At 35.5% G+C, this 26,427-nt stretch overlaps 2 protein-coding genes and 1 pseudogene across 3 annotated transcripts; 2 read left to right on the top strand and 1 right to left on the bottom strand.

Annotated features, from left to right (window-relative positions):
- The first annotated feature begins 3,182 nt into the window (after window positions 1–3,182).
- On the top strand, window positions 3,183–16,119 carry LOC7467405 (phosphatidylinositol-3-phosphatase SAC1). Of its 2 annotated transcripts, XM_024591431.2 has the most exons (16): window positions 3,183–3,449; window positions 3,734–3,938; window positions 4,029–4,194; window positions 5,869–6,091; window positions 7,030–7,106; window positions 9,607–9,794; window positions 9,925–10,022; window positions 10,906–11,039; window positions 11,128–11,262; window positions 12,064–12,448; window positions 12,535–12,656; window positions 13,508–13,627; window positions 13,716–13,928; window positions 14,712–14,903; window positions 15,386–15,494; window positions 15,640–16,119. In XM_024591431.2, the coding sequence occupies exons 1-16, from the start codon at window positions 3,318–3,320 to the stop codon at window positions 15,886–15,888; spliced, it is 2,748 nt and encodes a 915-aa protein (XP_024447199.1). In that variant the 5' UTR covers window positions 3,183–3,317; the 3' UTR covers window positions 15,889–16,119. The 2 variants fall into 2 exon arrangements, with proteins under 2 accessions (XP_024447199.1, XP_024447200.1); XM_024591432.2 differs by lacking the exon at window positions 11,128–11,262.
- Window positions 16,120–17,347: 1,228 nt separating this feature from the next.
- On the top strand, window positions 17,348–20,614 carry LOC7467404 (uncharacterized; annotated as a pseudogene).
- A 159-nt stretch (window positions 20,615–20,773) lies between these two features.
- LOC7475785 (FT-interacting protein 7) lies at window positions 20,774–25,620 on the bottom strand. The gene has a single exon (XM_002325502.4). It carries the CDS (start codon window positions 24,099–24,101, stop codon window positions 21,051–21,053), a length of 3,051 nt encoding a protein of 1,016 aa, XP_002325538.2. The 5' UTR covers window positions 24,102–25,620; the 3' UTR covers window positions 20,774–21,050.
- Window positions 25,621–26,427: the final 807 nt, after the last annotated feature.

The following is a 26,427-nucleotide window of genomic DNA, read 5'->3' as shown; positions in this document are numbered from 1 at the left end:
GAGCAAGTGAAAGTTGCAGAATCTAAAGAGTAACAAGATTTGGTGTAGAAACATAGAGAAAGTCAAGCTCTTGACAAAATTGTTATAAATGATTTTTCGGGTCTCAGCGAGCTAGAAATGAAAGAAATGGAACAGGAAATCAATAAATGGAGCAGGCCAGCCAATCCCCGTCCCTTCCTCGCTTCTCGGCCAACAACCAAGTTCCGCCGCTTCAGGCGTCACCACCAACATGCTATCAGCTTAACAGATCCTAACCCTCTCCAAATCCTATGGCGAAACCACATCCTGGATCCTGATAGAGACGTTGTCACGTATTGGAAACATGTCTTCCTTATCACTTTAATCGTTGCCCTCTTCATCGACCCTCTATACTTTTTCCTGCCCTATGTCGGTCCCAAGCACAGAGACAGAGTTACTCATTCAGACGTTATTTATGTTTGCTTATCCAGCGACAGAAAACTTTGCAGTGTTAATCACATATTTTAGGTTCACAGCAGACTTGTTCTTCTTCCTTCACATTCTTATGAAGTTTCGTACAGTTTTTGTTGCTCCAAGTTCAAGAGTTTTTGGACGGTGAGAGCTTGGCTAAGGAGATTGCAATGCGTTCTGATTTCCTTATCGATCTGGCTGCTGTGCTTCCGCTTCCCTCACATGCTTGTTTCATACAATCTGTTAGCTACGCGAAATAGCATTGGATACATTCAAACCCCAGAGAAAGAATACTACTGTAGTGATGATCAAGCAGATGGAGATTACGTAGAGCGGAGAGATGCTATCTATAGACATTGCTGACGATTTCCAGCATCTTGGAGCCGAATCTTGGCTTCAAACTTTGCTGCAATTACAAAATCTCCCTTTTCCCAGGAGATGGCATCAGAGGACTGTCTCTTTCCAGGATCTTGTGTTAGGTGTTCGCTATTGGTGGCCGATGGCTCACTCTTTACCAAGAAGCTGCTCCTATCTCACTTTGATGTTTGTAAAGACATTTTATAGCTTCATAAAAAAGACATTTTAATAAAAAACAAATTCTACAGAACAATTTGTTCCAAATAAATCATGTTTCCCTTGTACATAATTTCTCCTGCAAGCACAAAGCACATCTCCATCCCTAATTTCCAACCCCATTAAAGCTAAAATATAGAACATTTTGGAATTTCCATAATGGCCATTTATAAGAAACATTGCAGATTTACAGTGCTTTCCTCAAAAAATTTCATAGGTTTTGTTGGATTTGTAGCCGGAGTTGAATTGTTAACGACAGATGTCTGGTTTTAAGAGTAGGAACGTTGATATATCCTTTCCTTTTTTCTGAAAAACAACAGGATTCTGATTCTTGAATGAGAAAAGCACTGTTGCATGAGAGTAGAGGCTGCTACAAGCTAGATCAACGAAAAATATGATTGATTTTCCTTTCCATAATCGAGAGAGTAACTTGACTTTTGTTAGTGTTATCTTTCCCCTCTTTGTTCTGTTGTCAGCCCTCCTTCCCCAGAACAAGAACAACTCTTCGACCCAAATTCTTGGCAGTCAAAGCATCTAAAACCACATTAAATTTCCACAAAAACAGATAAAAGCACAACCCTAAAGATATAATTCAACTGATAATATATTTATTTTTTAAAGGTTATAATTTAAGGCTATAAACCTCAGTGCTACTGAAAACTTACATGATCGTTAATTTTAAGACTCGTAGGATTAATCGAGATACGCACAAGCTGATCCGAATAATCACATTAATATAAAAAAAAATTTAAATGTTGTTAAAATACCATAGCAATTATTAATGAATATTAGAATATACATTTCTTTTAAAATATCTTGATTATGTTATTTTAGTATCTTTTATTATTTCAAATTATATTATAATTACAAATTTTCATATAATCATTAAATCACACACAATATACATTGTAAATTATATGTAGAATTTATATGTTAATCATTTTATCGTAAATCCTTCTCTGCCTTTTTAGCAACATTATATTGAAATATTTGGCCTCACCATTAACACCCATGGATTCTCTTATTATTGATTTTTGTTGCATAAAATATACATTATGTGTGTTATGTCTAAGATTATTATATTTTATATATCATTATCAATTATCAATACAAATAAAAATACTTGGGTGGAATCGAAGCACCACCTTGAGTTTTTTTTTTTTTTTTATTATTTGCATCCTCTCTGTTCTTTTGTTTTATATTGGATATTTTTTTATTTAACAATTATAAAGATAAATATTTTAGTTTGCAATTAAAATTAAAAAAAATAACAATACAATGCCCATATCTTTTGTTGTGTGCAATTTTTCTTAAAAACGTTATTAATTTATTACTTCAATTAAAAAATAAAGTTAATTTGATAATTTAATAATTTGAATTCTTGGCAGTGTTTTTTTAATGTTTCAAATTAAAAAAAGAAAGAGAGTGAAAACATGTTTCATGTATACAATTTTTTTTTTAAATATAAGTTTATTTTAAATTTTTATTTTCATAGTTTTTCTTATTGGTTATTAAACCATATTAAATTTTATTATATAAATATTAAAAGAAAGTTATATTTTTCTAATGTGAAATTAGAAGCACATAAGTATATATATATTTTCTATTTACAAGAAAAAAATTATGTTTTTTAATGTAGAATAAAAAATTTAAATACTTTAACTTAAACTTAAAAAAATAGTATTTGTTTTTTATAATATGAAATAATTTTTTTTTAAATAATCTTCTAAACTTTATTATTTATATAATATATGTAGCTTATATTTATATGAATTGTTTTTTTAATTTATTTTTAATTTTTCAAGTTAATCTAGATTAACCCATATAACTCTAGACTTGATCTCTTAACTAAGTTAAACTCCAAATCAGGTTTAATAACTATAATTTTAATATATTAAATTGGATCGTCATGTTATAATTATGATCTTATTCCATGTGGATAAAAACATTGAATAAATAACACTTAGAAAATTATAAAATTTATATTTAATAGATGTTTGAGAGTGTAGTAACGATTGTTTTTTAAAATATTTTTTACTTGAAAATATATTAAAAAATTATATTTTATATATCATATTAAAACATTTAAAAATATAAAAAATATATTATTTTAAAAAAATTACTTTTGAAAAAAATATGAAACATTAAAAACAAACGGATATAACTCCATGGCTTCTCCAAAACACCCTCTTATCATTTCCAATTCCCATTCTCTCCCTCTCCCCACTCCAACTGCAAAAAGAAACACATTCATGGCGATTTAGCACTCCCTCTTCTCCATTTCTTAAATTCCCAAACTACCCACCTCCATTTCCATGGCGAAATTGGATAATTCGAAATCCAAGCTCCCTCCTTACGTCTCCGCCAAAATCCACCCTTCCAACGACCCCGAAACGGATCACAACTCTTACACGCTCGAGAAATTTAGACTTTACGAGACTAGACAGGTAACAATATTCAATCATTCTCTTATCGCTTTTGATTTAAAATTCGTACTTGAATATAGCTAGGTTATTTTGGAATTTGAAGATTAAATTTGAAAACTGTAGAATTTTGGGGATCTTCGGTATTTAGTGTTTCATGTAATTGCGGTTCCAATAGTTTGAATTGGTTGATGGTCAATGTTTAAATTTCTTGAATCTTTAGTTTAATTAAGAAATTCATTGTTTCCAGAAGAAATTAGAACATGAATAATAAAACTAATATGATATTTTTGGGTTTTCTTTATCAGAGATTTTATCTAGTTGGGAGTGATAGGAACAAGCAATTGTTTCGAGTATTGAAGATTGATCGATCAGAGCCGTCTGATCTCAATATCAGTGAAGACCCAGTTGTTTATTCACCGCAAGAAATAAAAAACTTGCTTCAGCGAATTGCTGAAGGGAATCGTGCCACTGGGGGGCTAAACTTTGTAGTGAAGGCTTATGGTATTGCAGGTTAGTGTTGGGTCACTACTAGTTTATGTGTATTTTTGTGTTTTTGATGCATGGATGTGTTACTGGTGTTTGTTCTTTTGGTGTTTTTAGGCTGCATTAAGTTTCTGGAGTCATATTATTTGATTCTAGTGACAAAGCGTCGGCAAATAGGATTTATTTGTGGTCATGCGATATATGGCATTGATGAGAGCCAATTGATTACCATTCCCCATGTAACAGTTCAAACTGATGTGGCGCATTCTAAAGCTGAGCTAAGGTATTTCCTTCCCTTTGCATGCTGTTGATTGATTGCTTTGTGACCCTTCTCTTTGCTGAGCTAAGGTTTTGCCTTTTCTTCTCTTCATCCAGAATTTTTGGTTTCATGGTTTATGCAAATGTACATAAGAAACACAGGCACAAATGCATTCTGTTCATGATTTTTCTTTCTCATTCTGTTATCAATGCAATGCAATGACAAATACGCCTTTTCACTTTACTCTATCCTCCCATTTTGTGTCTCTGTGTGTGTTTCATGTGGTCACTATCACTCCTTATTTGCAGCTTCTTCTGTCCTACATTTTATATGATTGCAGAATTTTCAAGCTCATAGAAACCATTATGTGGGAATTTTGTTGGTCATTGTTGCCACTATCATTACCATAGCTTTGCCTAATTATTAGGAAAAGATGTTTTTTGGCATGACTCAAACAATTCAGTTTCTAGCTTGAGATGAAAAACTTATTATTAGGCATGTATTTTAAATTAGAAAAAGAAAAAAGAAAAAGAAAAATCTTATATAACCTTTTTAGGATTCTTTGTCCAATTCAATTTGGTAAAGTGCTAATTTATGTTACTACAATTGAGTTATTATACTCACTTTCCCTCTCATAGCATCAGTTTTAATGTCAAATCTTACAGAATCTTATTAGGACTATTTTTTGAATTCAATTGGGAAAGTGCCAATTTTACATTCTACTGCTTAGCACATATACTTACTTTCTCCCCCATATCATCAATCTTTCATATTTCTTATGAATGAAAAATGATTCCTGTTCTCTTTTTCCTTACAGAGCATCCATGGTTTTTACGGCCACAAAAGTAAGAGGTCATGTAGGAAAATTCTTGTTTAGATGAACAAAATAGCCTTGAAATTGCTAAAGAGATTGCTAACCTTGTAAGTTGGAAATGCAAAGAGGATCCCCAATCTAGAATAATCAATTTGCATTTTTTTAAGCACTTGATAAAATTCAAGAAGGAAAAGAGGCGAATGGGAGGACAAGAAATCCCCAAAAAGAAATCACGAACATGCATTCCATATTCTTATCTATTACTATCTATTGATTATAGAGCACAAATGAGGTGCAACCCTTGTATGTATGTTTCATTTTAATAAATTGCTTCTTTTATCAAAAGGAAAAAAATCTATGGTTGAGAGAATATTGGCATACATATCATTTTAATATTTTTTTTTTATTGAGAGCACATATTATTGTGGCTTTCTTTTCCATGTCTTGCCCTCTCTCTCTCTCTCTATATATATATATATATTTCAAACAACATAAAATATGAATGCTCTTAGAGATGGAAATAGAGAAATGAAGAATATAGTTGAAAGAAAAAGGGAAGGAGAAAGTGTAAATGTAATCTTCTTCAAGAGCATAAAACTTACAATTCATTATGTACAAAGAGAATGTTAGGAATGATTTATCCTTCGCCATCTATAATTTGTTATAAAAAAATGGTAAAACATGAGGAGACTAATTGGAATGGTTGATGTGGCAATTTTTATTTTCTCGCCTTAGTTTCATTTGCCTTTTTTCTTTTTTTGAAGCTTTTAAGTGTTTCCTTGCACTCTTTTCCTTAGTGGTGCAAGATTCTTTTCACCCCTTGTCTAACACGAGTCTAACTTTTAGTTTCTGAATAGTTCTTCTATCTGTTGCCTCAAATGCAGGTACAAAAAGCTATTATCTAGTGTAGATTTGACCAAGGATTTTTTCTTTAGCTACACATATCCTATAATGCAAAGCTTGCAAAAGAATGTGACCTCGATGGGTGAAGATGGGATGCCATATGATAACATATTCGTCTGGAATGCATATCTAACACGAGCTGTTCGGTCTAGATGTGGTAATACTATTTGGACAATAGCATTAGTGCATGGAAATTTTAAGCAGGTTTGCAATTCTTTTTGCTTCTTGTATCTCTAACTAATCTGTCAATGATCATTTGTCATGCTAAATATTTTACACGGTTTTTACACTTTGAATATATCTTCGTCATTGTAACCCTGCAGTTACTTTTTTGAGATAATTTATTTTTCAACATGCTCTTGCTCTATTTTTGTGTTTTCTTTTAAGTTGTACTTCTTTCAACTATGTTCGTAGCATTATCATATGCTTGTTGATTGTTTGGTTTGATATTCTGTATTTCAAGAAAAATTTTAACCATGGCTCAAATATAGATTCATATGTAATATAATTTATGCTGGCTAAAATTGGAAGCATTACAATACTTAATGGAAATGATGTATTTGAATAAATTTTGAAGATTTGGAGATGCTTGGAACATAATTAGTGAAGAACTGTTTCACAAACTACAAATATGCACGCAGCTTTACCATATTCTTGCTGATTATTAGATTGATATTCTGTATATTAAGAAAAATAAGTGGCCGTAGTAATAATTTCAGATGTAATGTAGTTTGTGCTAGGCAAAATTTGGAAGCTTTACTAGTACTTAATGCTAATGGAGTATGAATTTTGGTAAAAAATGGAAGATTTGGAGATGCTTGGGACATAATCTGTGAAGAACTCTAGCACAAATGAAAAATGTTATAATTTGTTTCTCTTAAGCTAAAATAACAACTTCATTTCTGGTTTGAATCTGAGTTATTGGTCTGTAATATGTTTTGCTGCTTTACGTCAAGTGATTTTGATTTATGGAAGTAGGATATGTGTTTTAAGGATTTGGAATTTGTTTCTAACTACATTGTTATCTTGTACAAATAAATTCCTCCAATGTGATTTCTTGATAATATCCTTAAAATTTATTCTACTTGAGTGTAATGTGTGTTTAGCATTTCAACTAATTCTACTGTACTTAATCATGGCAGATCAGGCTGTCGATCTTTGGGAGAGACTTTGGTGTTTCACTGGTTTCTAGACGCTCTCGGCATTTTGCTGGTACACGGTATGTTCTGGTTTGAATAAGTTCATCTATGCATAAAGCTCAGTTGCAACTTCATGTTTTATATTTTAGAAACAAAACAAACGGGTTTATGTCACTGGATTCTGCACAGAGGCTTCCTAGCTTTTTATATTGTGGTTCTCTCTCTCTTTCACATACACATAGTAGACTGTGTGTATTATTTAAAAGCCAGTGACCAAACTGACAGTGGTCCCAAAATTAGAGGATCCTTTTGTAATTTAATGAGTGCATGAACAGAGAGAGACCCCGACTAGTTGGGAATTAAGGCTTAGTTGCTATTTCTGGTGTTGTACTTGTAGAGAGGGATGACTGCATGTATGGTGATGATTTACCAAGACAATTAAACTTACAAGATTGCTGCCTTTGGATTGTGTTGAAGTTGATTTTTATATGGTCAGTTTAGGAGATCAGATGTGACAGGGTGAAGTTATGAAGTCTTCCACCAAACTTGATGCAGGTTTTTCTTTGTACCCTTCACTTTAGGTTGGACTGTGTTATGGTGGCTAATGTTTTTTTTCCCCTTTGATATTCTGGTTCTTTAACTAAAAAATTATTGGTGGGTTAGCGCTTCTCTTTTTCATTAAAATAATCCTATGGTAGAGGATTTTGTTTCTAAACCAACTTTCTGAGACTTTCAGTGATGATCCCTTTTTCCCTGTTTCTTTAGTCATGCCTCCACCTTTCAAATAAATAAATAGCGAAATCCTTCACAAGACAGATGGGAACTCTAGCTAACAAGTGTGACTAGTTGAGCTATACATTTTGGGTTGCCCCAGCACCCGTCCACACACACCCACACTCTCTTATGCAGGTTTTGTTTTTATTTTAAACTCCCTTGCTTTCCTGGAATTTCTGTATTGCAGCAAGATATATTTAGGTTATGCTTTTCTTACACAAGTTTCTGTAGTAGGTTTGGTCCATTTGAGTTTTTGGGGAGTGGATTTTGGGGTCTCAAGTACATCTTCTTTTAGAATCGTGATAGTAGTGATCTTCATTCCAAAGTTTTCAAAATTGATGTGGAAAAGGAATAAGGTCAGAGGTTCAACCTGAATTGTCTGGCTTGAACAGCTGTCAAATAATATACATTGAATGTTAAACAAAGTATAAAAAATTGCTTAATTTAATCTTTGTTAATTGTCTCAGTGTCTATGTGCTCATTTGTATCTTAAATCTATTTTAGCATTCTTTCCTAGTCAAATTGGAAAAGTTTCAGCTAACAAAGTATCGAGAAAAAAATATTTTTCCATGAATGTTTGTTACAACTAAAAGTTTTTCTTCTTCTTCTTGAATTTTATTTTTTGTATAAGTCGAGATTCATTAATAAATGAAGCACTGTAGAAGGGCGAGTAAAAAATATAGTGAGGCAAGCAATAGGATACACGATCCTGTGTGCAACTTAAGGCAAACATTAACACATCCTTTCACACTAATAGTCTAATACAAATAGCTGAAGTAGTTTCTAATATGTTTAATGTTTATTTTGTGCATGTGAACCACTCTATCTTTGAAAATCCTAGATAGGTAGATCTCTTTTTTTTTTTTTTCTAATCTTAATTTGAGTCCGAACCTTTCTTCACACTAACATGATTGATGAACCACATGGCACTAGGGAATGGTCGAGGGTTGCTTAGGTTGACAACAATCACTAGTTATATGCTCTGTAATTAATCTTTTAATTTATTTTTGAGAATGTATATGCTCCAGCAAATTGCAATGCTAAGATATGTACTTATTTTAAGTCTCATGTCATTTAAAACCAAAGCTAAAAAAGGTACCTCCTTAATAAAATGGCTTAGCACAACCCTTCGGCCTCAATAGACACACGAGCCTGAGGACTTAAAAAACCACTAAGTTTAATTGTCTTGGTAATTGTATTTGGCTGCATCAGCATTATTAGTTCCTGGTGAACCTGTTACAACTGGTCACCATTATTAGTTCTAGGTCAATCGATTAAAATTGGTTTGGGTTAGTCAGGTTGGCAGTCCAAATGCCTGACACAGCCGGTATTTGACCAGGTTTGACTACAAGTTTCTCTTATAGCTGAACTGGAATTAAGGCCTGCTCACGGGAACCCTGGTTGAACTTATTCTATTCGACAACCTTGATTCATTTGACTTCTTATGTTTTAAGTTTAGAGATCTAATAATGAGACTCATGTTCCTTTTGACATTATCTGTGATATAATCTACACATTATGGTCTGTGTTTGTTTGTGCAGTCATCTGCCATTACATCATTACATTGTCCTTGGATGAATGTCTTTACTCTTGATTGCACAAGCCACAGTATGCTTCATTATGGTTATGGGTATTATTTGAATGATTGTGGTGGCCTGTTGGAAACCATCAATTTTCATTTTTTTTGTGTCCTCGTTTTCATTGAAGTTATATCTGCTTATTTCAGAGAAGTGTTCTGACCAACCATAAAATCTTCCACTACATTTAAGACAACCTTTGTAATAACTTTATGTTGATTGAGTGCAGTTACTTGAAAAGGGGGGTTAATGATATGGGAAGAGTTGCAAATGATGTTGAAACAGAGCAAATTGTCCTTGATGAAGATGCTGGATCATGCAAGGGGAAAATGAGTTCTGTTGTGCAGATGCGTGGTTCAATTCCCCTTTTCTGGTCACAAGAAGCTTCACGATTTAGTCCTAAACCTGATATAATCTGTAAGGCCATTGATTTGACCTATTTGATTAGTTCATTGTTGAGTCTCGCAGTGATGTAGATCACATAGCACCTATAGCACCTATCTTCTTACAAAGAAGTCTTCTGATATTATTTTTCAATCTATATTAGTGCAAAGGTATGATCCTACCTATCAGGCGACCAAATTGCATTTTGAAGACTTGGTGAAGAGATATGGCAGTCCCATAATTGTGCTTAATTTGATTAAGGTTATTTTCAGATTTATTTTTTGTGCTTAATGTATTCGAGACTCTTGTTAGATTCCTTTTGATTGTTGCCTTCCTAAAATACTGATTCTGTTTGCTGTATAGATCTTGCATTATCGTACATGATGCAATTGAATAATTCTTGCATTTGATTTAATTTACAAAGGAAATCACCAGATTAGAGTTGGCTTTCTTGCTTGTTATACTATACCAGCAAACCCAAATTACTTGCTCCTTACAGTTTCTTTTGTGTACACCCGCTGATTGTTCCTTGCAGGACTTTCAAGTATGCAGCCTTTTCAACTAGATTGTCATTAAATGGCTGTTGTTGCATTGTTTTCATGTATTTTCAATACCTCCCTGGGCATTAATAAATGGTTACCTGAATTTGTTTTTCTCATTCCTAAACTGGAAAAACATATTAAAATGACAATTGCTTATTTTCCACACTTGATTATATTATCATAATTAACAAAAGCTTATCAATCAGCTTTAATATATCTCTGGAGAATGTGGTGATGTGTCTGTTTAAATGGTCCTCTTAAAGTATACCATCTTTCCATTATACTTTCTTCACACTTGGACGAAGTACATGATTTGGCATGTCCTTTTTAACTCTCTGTTTATTGAGGATCTGGAAGTTAAAGAAACCATTTCTGAATCTGTTTTAGTTTCTATGATAATTATGAATTATGGTCAGCCTCATCAAAATAATAATTCAGCTTTCACACAGTGACAATTTTATTCTTTTGTGACATTTCTTGTTTAACTTCAGTGGTTTATCTAATTGTCGTAGTTTTCACTTATCAACATGCTTACCACAAATTGGAATGCCTTTTCTATTGCTTTATGTCATCCTGGATGTCATTTAAATGCTCAAATGCAGACTGTTGAAAAAAGACCTAGAGAAATGATGCTAAGGCGTGAGTTTACAAATGCGGTTGTGTATCTGAACACGATTTTTCCAGAAGAAAAGCAACTTCAGTTTATCCATTGGGACTATCACAAGTTTGCAAAGAGGTACATATGCATTTCTTTTCACCTCAACTCCAATTTATAACTAACAACCATCTTGAACTGACTACTATTCTTTTTTCTGTTTCCAAAGCAAGTCTGCCAATGTTTTGGCTGTTTTGGGTGCTGTGGCAAGTCAAGCACTTGATTTGACTGGTTTTTACTATAGTGGTAAACCTAGCATTGTTAAGAGGAGAGCAAACCAACTTAGTCGAACAAGCACCGGAAGGTATTCCAGTTCTTTAGTTGTATTATTTATTTAACAAACTTATAGTGTTTATGTTACTTCATGACTGGAACTTTTCATGTAACCTTCAACTCAGGTCTCTTGGGTATAAAGTTTTTCAATGCCTAATATTCAGTTTCTTTGAGATTTTGGGTCAACCATCGTCCCATTTTATTTTGGTCTTTGAATTTTTTTTTTTAAACCATGGGTGTTGAAGTGTTAGTAGGAATTTATTGTAAAAAAAAAAACCATTAAGGTGCCCATGTGTGGGAGAGAGCGATAAGTTATATTACAGATATGTAATTCAAGGTCATCAAACATTCACGATTAATGCACGATATGAAGATTTTGAAGCAGCTTTTACCATTATAACTTCAAGAATATGTGCTGTGGTGGATGGTCAGATTTTCTTTTTTTCTAATCATTGCATTTTGAAAAAAAAATGACTGTTAAGTGTGTGATGTATCCCTTACATTTGTAAAAAGGTATTATAATCAATTATAAGTATGGTAACCTTGGACCTTAAGAAACCTGAAAGTAGAAAGCTTTCTTTTGTACTTGGAAATTCTGTAACCCAGGGTGTCTTCTTTTCATTTGGTAATTTAGTGCCTCTCTTGCTGAAAAGCATAAAATCAGCCATGTCTTTCTGTCAAGGCTGTTTGCTTTATCATTTCATTGCTTTTGTTTTTGAAATGAAAACCTCCAATTTCAGAGTAAATGTTGGAGCAGGAAATGGGAGGTTCCTTTCAAAACAAGATTATGTAGACTGTGGGTTTCATATATAGTTGACTTTATTCTTTACAGGGACGCTTCTCTTAGAGATCTAAGAGTCAATTCAGGGGATCTTGCAAGGATTGGAAGTAATAATGAGAATCTAAATTCTTTAATTAATTGGGATAGAGAGAGTGATTCTAGTCAACTGAAAAAACAAGATACGGTTGGTGCTGATGGGCCACGTTTTCAAGGTGGAGTTCTACGCACCAACTGCATTGACTGCTTGGATCGTACAAATGTTGCTCAGTATGCTTATGGTCTAGCGGCTTTAGGACGCCAGCTCCTTGCAATGGGTCTAACAGACATGCCCAAAGTCGATCCTGATAGTTCCATTGCTGCTGCTCTTATGGATATGTATCAAAGCATGGGGGATGCTCTTGCCCAGCAATATGGTGGTTCTGCTGCTCATAACACTGTATGCTTTCTCTCGAATAACTTCGGCTTCTATGATCTAATTTGCTCATAACTGTGGTCATCATATCAAGGCCCCATCTTTTTCAGGTGTTCCTTGAGAGGCAGGGAAAGTGGAAAGCTACAACTCAATCTAGGGAGTTTATCAAGTCTATCAAGCGATACTACAGTAATGCATACACTGATGGTGAAAAGCAAGATGCAATAAATTTGTAACTGTTCTTTCCATCGCGCTTTCTACTTCATTTATTGCATAATTTACATTCTCTGGCTAAGCAAATGAGGTGAATTTTCAATGCCCGAACAGATGCTTTTTGTAAATACAAGGGAGTTTTTGATTTCCAGATTTTATCATCACTAGTACTTGATTATGGAGACTATATAGATAAGTGTGCATGTCAGCTTTTGTAAAGATACCAAAATGCACTTCATTATTTTTTTTTGCCTGAAACACTTGTTTTTTTATTTATTGTTTAGTAAAATATGAATCATATTCTATTTGAAATGTTTCCTCTTTGGAGAGGCTTCTACTCTTAATATCTATGATTTTCCAACCATGGACTCAAGTTTCAATAAGTTTCATATTTCATATGTGGATAAGAGATATATCTAACAAACTAAATCAAAAACTTTTGACTGAATTCTTGGAATTCCAAGACGACAGTGTAGGTTTTGTTACATATAACCAAAACCAAACACAAAAGGCTAGAACTATATTCCATGTTTTATTAGTGAGTGTACTTCAGTATTTGATTATATTTGTATGCGATCATTAATTTTTTTATTTTCTTAACTTATTTTTTATGATTAAGAGACTGTTTGGCATTGCGTTTTAAAAGTGCGTTTGACATGAAAAAACATCAAATTAATGTTTTTTTTAGTGCTTTCTAATGGTTTTGATGTACTAGTGTAAAAAATGAAAAACAAAACTAAAAAAAAAAAAATTTGATGCATTTTCAAGCGAAAAGCACCTTGCTCCACAATACCAAATGCCCACTAATACTATTTTTGGCATGCATTTTCCTTAAGTGTATTCTGAGATTATCTCTTTGCTGCTTTCCAGATTTCTTGGTTACTTTCAACCACAGGAAGGGAAATCTCCTCTTTGGGAGTTAGATTCAGACTACTATCTTCATGTCTATGGGAATGCAATAGAAGAAGAAGACCCCTGTCCAGATGAGTGGTAAATTAAAAAAAAAAAATAGAGTTGGGTTAGTTCAAATTCAGTACATCTCATCTTCTGATTATTTTGTTGTATCTTACTTCAACAGCAATTTGGAAACCAATGCTAAGCCTGTAAGAGTTGGAATACCTCTTGCCCCTATTCCAGCTTGCAGGGAGGATTTTTCAAGAATGAAGTTGACATCATTTGATAAATTGATTGACCGGACATGTAGTACTGTAAAGAATGTAAGACTTTATAGTGAACCTGATCACAGACCAGGTGGCAGTGCAGGAAATTCTGGTGTGGCTCCAGATGCAGCGTAATTTTTCCCTTGACTAGAGCTGTTAACATGTTGCCTGATTTTATCATTTTTTCTCTCTGTTGCATGTGTTTGGGTGCACACATCTGTTTTTACCTCTGAAGTGCAGACATCTTTTATGCGTGGTTCAGTTTTCTTAAATCATCAGTTGCATGTGTTTCTGATGTCTTCAAACTGTTATCCAGGATGTGCTGCACCTCACATTACTATACAAATTTTGTGTTTCTTTATTTCAGCACTGACTATACCGCATTAGTTGAAAGGATCATAGGAAACTTTTGGCCTTATTATTTGGCCCTTTTAGTGTAGTGAAACATAGCTCTTTGCATTTAGTACAAAGTTTATTGGTTTGTTTTCTCCCTTCTTAGCCCTTAGCAGGTTTGGTATTGAGACATAAAATGATATGTAAATGTGAAGCTATAGGAATATTAGGATTTCTTCAAGGATACTGAGAATTTCAAAAACACATTAAAAAAAGTTAAGCTAATTGAGATTTTTTCAGTATTTTGCCTAGTTTGGAATTGGCAAAAGTAACAACTTGATGTAGGTTATGCTGATTTATGTCTTTATCCTTTAGACACTGTATTTGCATTGGAGAAATCTCTTAAAATGGTCCATTGATTGTAAATTTTTTTCATTATTTTGTCCATAGTTCTAATTTTGATTCGCACTTGCCTCTTGCCTGCTCTGAAATGGGTTGCTTGGGTGCATGAAGTTTGTAAGATGTATTCGTGACTTTTTTCAAGTGCTTGCTATACTCACTGAATATGCTTTCTTTTGCAGTGAAATACAGCTCAAAAGCCCAAATTGGCTTTTTGGCCAGAAAAAGTATGAAGAGAGTGGCAATGCCCCCAAGGCTGCTAAAAGTGAAATTGAAAATGGAGCATCTCAGAAAGAGATTTATGTTGATGGTTACTCAGAATTAAATTTGCTTTCTTCTGTTGATGATATCAATGAAGAGGATATCTTCCAAAGGTACTTTTAGATATTGTCTTCCCATTTTCCAGAGAGAATACAGTACTCTTAGACTTTCGTTTCTGAATGCAATGCCGACCAAATTGGCTTTCTATTAGTCAAAGTTGAGCTTTATTAATGGTTTATGAACCAAGCAAGGGTCTAAACACCCCATACTTTGCTTGCTCAAGCTGGCAGATTTGGCTATAGCTTGAGTCCTGGGCAAATATCTATCACCATTCACATGTAACTTCATGCATGTCAGTGTGTGGGCATGCATATGCAAATTCCTATTAGTTTTCTAAGTTGGATGATAAAAATTTGAATACTGCTCTTTGATTAAGAATGTAAATTGATTCTGCAACTATATTCACTAAATTTAAAATTCATGCTAGTCACGTGGTTGCAATTTCTATGATTTGTACTCTTTTTGTTTATTTATCTATTTATTTTTGTGGCAACTCAAATCAATGACAATTGTCCGGTTGTGGTTCGGTTTGAAGGTACCTTGCAATGACTTCAGTTGATGAAAGCGGCTGGTATGGTGGCACACTACTAGGTGATCAAGATGAAAGCAGTGAGATATATAAACATTATGCTGAATTGTGCCAGGTAAATTGATCCGGTTGTGTGTGTGTGTGTGTGTGTGTGTGAGAGAGAGAGAGAGAGAGAGAGAGCAAAACGTTGAAATGAATGATGTCTATTTTCTAGTTCACTGAACATTTGTTATTTTAACAAATGGTAATTGGACCAACAGGGGCCAGCTATGGAGCCCTTCGAGCATGATCTGGATAGGGAGAAACACTATGCTGATGTTGTACGCATGAACGCAATTGATGTTTTAGATGATTCGGCTGTTGAAGCAGAGATGGAAGCTGCTCTCATGGATTATGATCGCATTGGTGCTGATCTTGGGATTGTACCAATGTCATGCAAATCCTTCGCTGCAGATCCAAGTTGGTTGACGAGATGGATTATTGGGGAAGAGAAGGTAGAAAAGATCTAAAGCTAGCTTCTGCACGCGCTATATGACTGTTGTAAGCACACATAAGAGTCTCCAGTTCTCAGAAAAAGTAAATAACTGTTTACATATAAATAAATAGAAAAATGAAAGTATATAGTTGTTTGTAAAATATGCAAAGGCGTGAAATGCCCTCTTAATTGAGGCATGAATTACATCTTATATGTAGACTTGATATACACATTCTCTGAAAAGGAAATTTCAATCGGCTGCAAAGTTTGTTTCTTGTGTTCTATAAAAAATCCCTTGGATGCCCCCCTCAAGAGATACATAGCAATAAGTTTGTCTGTTTGTGTTTGTGAGTCGGTATTTAGAGAATGCGTTGTTGTTTCCCTTCTGCAAAATGGTTTTTACAAGTGCTAGGCAGTCACTTCTGGTGCACTGCCACAGGGGGACTGCATCTTGAAGGTGCCCTCCATTTCCTTTGCCTTGGCATGAGTTGCTCCAACAGCTGCAATAAATTCTTCATGGAATGTGTTTGTGAAAAAAATTTAGTCAAGACTGCTTTCTTTGCTCTGTGGTGTTGATTATTCAACTTCACGTCTTTGTCTTGAAAAAAGTCGATTATATGTGTTGTCCTTTTTTCAATTTTAAAAATAACAACTTTATACTCTTTGTGTATTGACTAGACATTGCAGTAATGGAAACGGAAGCGGGTAGAGAATTTTGCAATGCTACTCTATCTTCAACTACAAAGTAATTCTCAAAATTGGAAAAAAAAAAAAAAAGAAGATAAAATTCTACAAGCAATATGTAGAGGATAATTCAAATGATTTATAACTAAAATTTGATGTATACAATTTACTTTGGATTAGGTGAAAGTGACTCCCCGTTCTGGAGAATGATCCAATCAATTATAAGATTTATCATTTTATTTGACTATTTTTTTTTAATTTAATCTAGAAAAAAAAAGTTTTTTTAAGAGAAGCAAGAAAAACAATTTTGTCTTATGATTTACGTGCAAATTAAAATGTGTTTTATATACTTGATCGGCCTTATTTAAAAATTTCTCAAAAAATAAAATTGCGTTTAACAAATCAATAAAACAAGGTGTTTTTTACATAACATGTTTAATAGTTTTTTTTAATAATTTTCGAGTTTTTAATATGAGTTTGAACGTTCAATTAACTCATAAAATTATAAGATTTTATAAGTCTGATTTTGACAACAACGACTGATTAAAACAATTTTAAATGTCTATGCAATGGCAGTTGTAGAACTTCAAATTTTGTCTCGGATGTGCTCTTTTCATCTTTTTAACACATTTATTATCGAATTTTTAAATAAATCTCAAATTGTCAAGTTGTTAGCAATCTGGATATGGCTGCAGAGATCTAGGGGAGGATTCACGCCCATTTATGTGTCGGGGCTATCATTTTGCTTAATAGTTGTAGGTTATCTGTTCTTGGCGGTGGCTGGGTGTGTGCCTCAAGGAAGTCGGAACATGAAAGAACCAGGAGTCAGTATAGTTGGAGTCCAGCAAATAGATCATGTAGTTGAAGTTCTAGAAGAGACTTTAAAAGGTGATGAAGTGCGGATTTTGACCCGCAAGACGTTGCCAGAACTTGACCTCCCTCCTCAAGGTGCAGAGTCTAGATTTGAATTGTAATGTTTCTACATTTTCTTCAATGAGGTTCTTTAATGTTGATCTTGTTTGTTTTTTAATGAAAAACTCTGTTTCTTAATTAATTAAAATCACAATCTATTCTTCATATGGTTATAATTTACATGGATTTAACCTGATTCTCACAACAGGTTCGGAAGAACAAATTTGTTGAGAAACATCTAAACTTTCATCTCCAGACACAGCGTGTAAAAACAGTTGTAGCTGATGGAGTAAAGGAGATATGGCTGAGTAGTGAAGACACTGGAGCATATGGTAATTTTCTGATGTTTCTACCATTGGGTATCTGCTGCAGATACGAGATTATTTTCTGTCAAGAAATCTTGTTTCTAATGAATTCTCTATTAAAATGATTTTGTCACACATCATTCCATGGTCTATTAACAACAGATGCTTATTTTTGCTATTTTACTGTTTGAAGGTGCTGCTGATCATCTACATTTCTTATCCTTAAACTAGAGTAACAAGTGAAAAATAAATCTACATGCTTACCAATGTGAAAAATTAATTATAAAATTCACCATGTTCATATCATCCAGTGAAATAGCACGTTGCTGCTCGGCAGAAAGAGTTTTTGTTCCATGACTCGTGAAAAAGTGTTATGCTTGGAAACAAAATAATTTGAGATGTTAATTATACTAGTTCTTCACAATACAAATTGTTGAACAGATTGAATTTCCTGAAACCTTACAGGTTGTGACATTGGGGTTAATCTTCCAATATTATTGAATGCTATTGTTGCTGAACTTCCTTCTGATGCAAGCACAATGCTTCGAATTGGGATGAAAAATCCACCTTTCATTCGTGAACCCTTGTGTGTACTCCTTTCTTCATGTACCAGTGCAGGCTGGAAGTGATGCCATTTTGACTGTATGTCCCAATATTGTTGATCTTTTCTTTTTAGTGCTGATAGTAGCTTCTCCTTACCCCCGCAACCCTAACAACGATCCCAGCTGTAGTTGTATAATTTATGTTTGGGGTGGCTGCTAGAAAATATCATTGTTTGAGATCTCCAGGCAATGAATCGAGAATACAATGTGAATTCAGGACTGTGGTCGACACCTTGACTGAGCTAGTTCCAGAAATGCAGATTGCTACCGATATAATATGTAGATTCCCAGGTTAGTTTGCAAATTCAGATTTCCAGTTCGCGGCCCTTTATTTTCTGTAATTTTTTATGTCTCACTTGTTAATTGAATATTTCTATAATAGTTTTCACAGTAAGTTACTGGTACACTTTTTAAGTGAAACTGCTCAAGTGAACTATCTAAAATAGTGATATGACATGTAATTTCTAGATTGTGAAATCATAGATGTCACTAGAGATGTTTGGTACACCCTTGGTCGGGTAATAATTGACCCTTTGTGATTTTTCAAAACCAATATAACATACTTGCGACTAGTATTTTGTTTTCAAGTTTATATTAGTATATATTTAACAAAAAGGTTACTGAAGATATTAACTCTGTTAAAATCATTAAAAAGAGTAGGTCAAAGTTAAAATCTGTCGACTTTTTGAATTGATGGGGGCAATAATTATGGTGTTATTCAGTGTAATTGTTTATTTTCCCGTGTTTCTTATCCATTTCTTTCTGGATCATCAAATGTACAATGAGTTGATCCATTATGAAAACTCATGACTATATCATATGCATATTATATGGAGGAAAAACATCATTTATTTCTTTTTGTAGTTTGAGGGACTGCTGCATTGCGTGTGCACACCTTGGTCATTTTAACATCTAGTATGTAGTGTTCGCCTTGAGTGTGTTATGAAAATTTATAGCTGTGGTACCCACACCATAATGGAGTGCGTAATGGCATCTACTTCATGCTATTTTCTATTTTTAATCTGCTTTCCAAATCCAGGGACACCTGCTGCAAGGATGAAGAATGTCCCAAGTAATGTAGTAAAGCAACAAAGCCGTGAATTGACTTCTATCTTTGAAGCTTTCATTCCTTACAATGGAATGGAGGGCAGAGTGGAAAGAATATGGATAACAGATCGCAACAGATGGAATTCACTTGATGAGATGGAAATATCTAAATGAAACACTCTCGTTCTAAGACCCAGTTGCTGTTTTTATTTTATTGTCTAATAAATCGGATCTAGATGGTCATGAAAAGGTTACTAGGATTGCGTGTTAATCCTTCTCTGATATGTTTTGAATGTTCTTATTCGTTTCTCATTTCTATTGAAACCAACTTGCTTACACTGACTTAAAAATGAGAGCCCCTCTCTTTTTTGGCTCAGTTCAAACAGGACACTTGCTTCTTCTTCTCTCTCTCTCTCTCTTTTTCCTGGAACTGAATGGCGAGCTTTCTTAGTTTATGATTCAACCTCCTATTTCCCTTTTCTGATTAGTTTTTTTTTCATTTCCCTAGGTTGGCCACACAAAAGCATACAAGCAGGTTCTCATAGTTGCTCCAGAAAGCATGCTTGGTGCTTCAGCTATTGTTAAGATAGCCTCTGTTGGAAGGTGGTCAGTAATTGAGACTCTCAACCAAATAAATCAGAAGACAAAGTCGGTGGAGAAAACACTCAGTGAGTACAAATGTTCTCCCTGTTCTGACCCATGTGAGTGCTGTGAATCAAGAGAGACAGAAGCTTGTGCTTGTGGGGATCAGAGAGCTGTGTAGGACCGACTACTTTAGAGCAAAGAACATTTCTCAGAATGGCATGCTGCCAGAAGACCGAAACAAAAGAAATCTCATTGGATGGTTCCTAAGAAAGTGGAAAAATTAGTCACAAAAAATGGTGGTGAATGATACTGCCTCGGGATCCAAAAAAGAAGAAGCGAGAGTGGGCTAAAGGAGCGGGTGATTGGGTGTTGTGGATAGGACACTTCTAGGAGGATTAATTGTCAGCTTTTTTACTGTTGTCGCTTCACTAATACATGTTGGATTTAGGACCGTGTCATCCAAGTCAACTATATATTTGTATTTTACTTGTCCAGTTTTTTTGTGGGGTAATCTTCATAGAAGATTTGACACGTATGGAAATTCTTGTGTTGTAAATGGCAGGAGTTCTGTTCCAATGTTATCGAGGGGATAGCTCAATTCTACTTGGAATTTGGATTGCCAATTCTTTGGGAATTGTGGAATGCACTCCTTTCTCTTGGAATGATTTACATGCTTAATAGCAGTTCCGCTTGTTCATACAGATCCAATGCTTGATCTTTGAAGCTGCTTCAGTGTGTAGCCATCTTTTTTTTTGTTTCGCTAACTTTTTGGGGGCGTTGCATATGATTCATGAAATACAAAATATGATTGCTTATTAATAGTACAGAATATGGAATAAAGAGAAAAAAATAATAGTGGGGTTCCGTGCATGGGACTGAAGAAATGTGGGATATGCATATTCAGCAAAAGTAAGATTCTTTTGCGGAGTGGGTTGTCAGGGGAGAAAGAACCTAGGTGCTTTCCTGCTGTCATGACATTGATGGAATTATTTACTGGATCATCTTTCCTCGAGCAGAATCAAGCAAATAAGGTGTTTTAAGTTATAATAGCTTCCAATTCATCATAGTAATATATCTGTTTTGGACGGTAATCTCTTGAAGAAGTTGACAGGCACAGCGGGCATCTTGCTCCTGAACCTGGGATGTCGAAGCAAGTAGAGTCCAACCAGCACTGCCACTACCTGGAATGGAGTGACATAAATAAACACAGCCCAGATTAATGAAAAGAGGATAAAGATTGCCGTCGCCCTTGGGTCCCTCCAACTGAGTAGTGCCTGAGCTCTTTCCCCCTGGCTTGCCAAATCTCCAACCACTGTCTGCACCCTACCGGCAACACTTCTCAGCCTATCATATCTCATCCTCACAATATCTGATGGCCGGGATGCTGGGAATGAATCAAATTCCTCATCAAGTTCATCTGGATGCGCATTGTCTGCCTGTGAAAGCCTAGTATCCATGTGTGGTGGGTGCCTTGGCCTGAACCGATAATTCCATAACCCAATCACAAACAGATAGAGGAAAATTGTGGGCAGTATCAACTCTGGATAACAAACCAGAATAAATAACAGAACGTGCACGAGACATGTTGTTATTGGATTTCTCCAGTTGCAAATGTCATTGTACCATTTACAGGCAGCGGTGATCCCTGAAAGCAGCGACATTATGCGAAGAAAATTAGCTTTGCTTCTCCTCAAGCTCCACATATGGTAATCCACATCCACCATGTACTCCACAACCTCACGCCTAAGAGGTGGCTCAGCTCTTGATAGCCTTGCTGCCACTATCTGCATTGCCTGGTGGCGAAGCCAATCAATGTGCTTAACAGAAATTGGTTGGACATAATGCATTTTGGGAAGCAATGGCTTGCCATATTGAGTCACCATATTAACCCAAGCTGTGCATGTAAACCTCAATGCCAAGTGAAGTTCCCCATGCTTCCTTAATCCAGAGGGGGTAAGAACTAGCAACGGGTAGTAATGTGTATATATTCGATGGGTTTCCAATGTTGATAGCCGAATCCTTACCTTCCCAATTCTCTGATCTCTTGAATCATCTTTGCTTCCATTAATATGGCAATTGTCAAAGACACCAAGGGTGATCACAGTGCAAGGATCATAAACTTCCCAAGTATACTGTTCATTCCAACGAGGATTCAGAGTATTGAGAATTGTTCTGGTTCGAACCCATTTGTTGCCATACTTCGCCGCACAATATGCATCAGTGGTCCTACCATCCTTCCCCTTCATTGGTAGCAAATTTCGTGCACTGAGAATCCCAAGTTCAAGGATACCAATACTTGGCTTCCTAAGGTGCTTGGATGATGGTTGTAGATCACTGCTAAAATGTGTAGCCTCGTCAAGAACATGATACCCTGCATCTAGACAGAGACGGAGCAGGATCTTGCTTGAGAATTTCTCTTTCTTCTTCTCACCTTCCTCTTGTGCCAATGAAGGCTTGAAGAGATTAAACCAGCGAGGATCCGGGAACTTGTGAGTCTCAAGTCTTTCTGGGATATCCCTAACTGATAAAATCACCCTTCCAAGTATCTCATCCTTGCCTGGTCCTATCCTGTCCTCAACAGACACAATTATGAAATCCTCAAAAGGCTCAGATGCAACAAACATAAGCTCATCATTCCAAATTGGATTGATGGTTCGCGTCTGCAAAGACCTAGTGACCCTTCCCTGATTACCAAGTTGAACTTTTACGGACACTTCCAGCATGCGACCCTTATCGGAGGGGATAAGATCTTGAGCTTCGATGATTTGAACTCTAAGGTAATACAGCTTCGGCGAAAAGTATACCTTCGATCGTGTGTTGGCAAGGTTTGTATGACTAATGTCATGAGCATCACTATGCCATGCTTCAGGAAATGACTCATCAGCCTGTGTTCCCATCCAAACTGCAAGCATAATCTCTCCTCTTGTCTTTATCCGCCTCTTGTCCTCCAATCTGTACCACTGAGGAGCCAATGGACTATCTGGGGGCACGCGAAGAGGGACTTCAGATAAATCAAAAAACACTCTGCCCACAAAATCATCCTTGGTGACAAAATCCTTATCCTTCACCGTAACTTCAAGTAAATTGGACTGCAATCTATCCTTTGAGAATGCAAAATTTTGCTTCCAAACCGGGCTTTGGTTCTTCTCCAAGTATTTAGTCTTGCCTTTATAGTTCCCAAGCTTGACTTCAACATATGGATCAAGACTCCCAGAAACATCCATAGCAGGAAGATCTTTGGCCTTAACCACACTCACATACAAGTAACGCATCTGCTCCACCAAATCATAAGCACATGCCATCTTGTCCCCTCCTCTGTATCGCATACGGGCAGCAACCGGTGGACTGGTCTCTACCAACAAGAATTCCGGATTCTGCTTTGGCATATGCATATGCATTGCAGTAGGTGGCCCAGCTCGAGCAAAATCAGTTCTTGTCTCAACTGTAGGAGCCTTTTCTTTCATAACATGAGTCTCAAACCCGAACCCGGAAGATACAAGAGGTGGAGCGGCAGCGGCAGGACCTCCAGTTGCAGTCCCTATAGAATGAAAAGTCCTAACTTCTTTATCCTTCCTTTTCTTCTTATTCTTCTTCTCATGATCACCAATGGCATCTTCTGCTTGAAGCTTGTTGGTGTTGATTTCTTGGAATGCTGGAGTTGCTTCAGTTTCAAAATTGCCAGCATTTGTTGGGGGAGGAGGATAGTGGTTACCATCATGGACTGCATAAATCTTGAGTGCTATATCACCTTTGATATGCGAGAAAAGGCCACGTTTCTCAAGAGGGTATCTCTGAAGATCAATGGCCTCGGAGTCGGATAATAAAGGCACAGAATTTCCAGAGATTCTAACATGGCCAAGAAAGTTCTTGTGGTGACCGCCTTTTCGATCATTGTACACAACAACTTCAATGGTCTTGCTGGGAAGATCTCTAGGATTGTTTACATTGAAAGAAAACTTCTCATTCCAAATAGGGTTAAGTTCTCTAGGCTTGGTTTGAGTCCTTTGTCTTTGTTCATCAAAGTGTACTTCCACAAAAGGACTAGCTGAACCGTGGCCATCTTTGGGCATAAGGTCACATGCATCATGAACTTCTACTACTAGTTTGGCCATGGTGTGATGGTAGTTTGAGGTGGAGGGTTGAAGGGGTTTGTGAAATCTACTTGGACAATTATTTGATAGCTAAAATGAAAGGAATAGAGGTGGTGGGTGGTGAAAGAGCTGGATTAAAGGAGAAGAAAGAAATGAATGGTAGGAGAGGGAATGGAAGATAGGTGGAGAGAAGGGTGGGGAGGTGGGTGGAGATGCGGTGCTCATTTTGGAGTATGAAGACAGAAACATATGTAGGAAAGAGAGCTAAATGTTGTTTTGGTGGTAATGAGGTGGCCCCCCTATGTCATATACGTACATGTATCTTTGATAGAGGCAGATTCTGGTGGGCACGTTGAACATTTGTAAGTTTATGTGTGTGGTTGTGATGATTCTCTTCGATGGGGGATGAATTCCTGGGTGTTGGTTTTCTTTGGCAATTATAGTGTAGGGTTGATAAAGATAAAAGCTTAGACGAGGGGAAGAAGGGCTAATGAATTCTGATTTCTGTGTGATCACTTCATTCTTGAAACTCATTGAAGGTTTTTCTAGAGGCAATCCTTCCTTCCTTCCTTCCTTCCAATAGGATCTCTCCTTTTTCAAGGTATCAGGCAGGTCCATTACAACTATGGAGATTGTCTAGTCTATCTGGTCTTTCAGCCTAAAAGGCAAGCAATTTGATAAATTCTGCTTTTCCCAGGTAAAGCAGATTGATTCTCCCTTTACGCATCAGTGAGCCTGCTTTTTGCATAATACTAAATCCACACAGTATCTTATATTTCTTCTTTAAATATTGCTGAGTTTTAGTCATGAGGGTTCTTCTGTAGGTTTAATCTACCTGAATTCTTTCTCAAGAAGGTGCAAGCCCACTTCTCCATCTCCCTCCCGGCGCCCACATTATCTTATTTGCTTTTCTTGCTCTAGATTCCTGGACCCTAACAGAGGGGAAACCTCTCCATCTCCCTCCCCACACCCACATTATTTTCACTTTTGCTCCATTGTTTCTTTTTGATCTGCATTATTTTGAAGGCATCTTTAGAAGGTGTGTCCGAAGGGTCCCCAAACCTTTTCACAAAGTTTACGATAGTTTCTGTTTTCTAGCACAAATACCAGATGACTACGGCCATTGATCATTCATCCTCCTTCATTTCTAACTACAAAAGTCAATTCATCATACGGTCTACATCTTGCTGGGTGGCAACGATCAGGAACTATACGACAAACTTATGATGCCAATTATAACCCTCCTACCACCAACAATTGCCTTAAGAAAATTTCAGGTAACCATCTAGACGATGACCTACTGGTAAAAACTTGGGACCAAGAGATTTGTTTTTTCTGTGGTCTCAGGTTCGAGCCATGTGGTTGCTCATATGATGGCCACTGGAGGCTTACATGATCGTTAACTTCAGGACCCGTGGAATTAGTCGAGGTGCGCGCAAGCTGGTCCGGACACCCACATTAAACTAAAAAGAAAAGAAAATTCCATGATGATAATGTTGTACTTACGGTATAAGAAAGACAAATAAAAAAGAGGATTCTTATCCCTTTTTTTGGGGGGACCAAATATGATTTTTCTTTTCTACTGTGTGTCTTTCTTACCTTTTAAGTATTTAATAGTTATAGCTTGAATATGATAACTTTTTCAACATATTACGTAAATAAATTAATTTCTTAATATTTTTTAAATGTATCTCAAGACAGCTTAAATATCGCTTACAATAAAAGATAATTCAAATTGTCTTGATAAACAATAAATATGAAAAAACTTAATTTAGCTATAAAAATCATTTTTACACGTCTCTTTTTAAAGGAATCAATTTTTAGATCTTAAAATCAAATACGAGTTATGTTTATTTTTAGTAATTTCGACAAAAAAAAATTATGAACTAATGTTATTATCTTACTTGTTTAAAAAACGACATCAAACTTTTCACAAAACAATCAAAAATTAAAAATAAATAAAAATAAAAAGCTAGGATAATTATCGCCAATAAGAAAATGATAAATTTAGAAGAAAACACATAGTAAAGATAAACATTCGTAAAAAAGATATTGTAAGAATGACATTGTTATTCCCTTAAACATAACTAACATCTTATCTGAATCTCTGGAACTAGTATTAATTTTTAGAATTTCTAGTTTTCTCCATCCTTACTCTTGTTTATTAAGACATATCCTTAACGTACCTTAAACTTTCTTGTTTATTAAGACAGATCATTAATGTACCTTTACTTACCCTTACTAACCCTTTTTCTTTTTTTTATTAACGTGGGTGTCCGGGTCAGCTTGCGCCCACCTCGATTAATTTTATAGGCCCTAAAGTTAACGACCATGTAAGTCTCTAGTG

Source organism: Populus trichocarpa, chromosome 19 (genome assembly GCF_000002775.5).
Source record: "Populus trichocarpa isolate Nisqually-1 chromosome 19, P.trichocarpa_v4.1, whole genome shotgun sequence".
NCBI classification, from domain to species: Eukaryota; Viridiplantae; Streptophyta; class Magnoliopsida; order Malpighiales; family Salicaceae; genus Populus; species Populus trichocarpa.
Note: the sequence above shows the minus strand (reverse complement) of the source record. Positions and strands in the feature narration are given on the sequence as shown.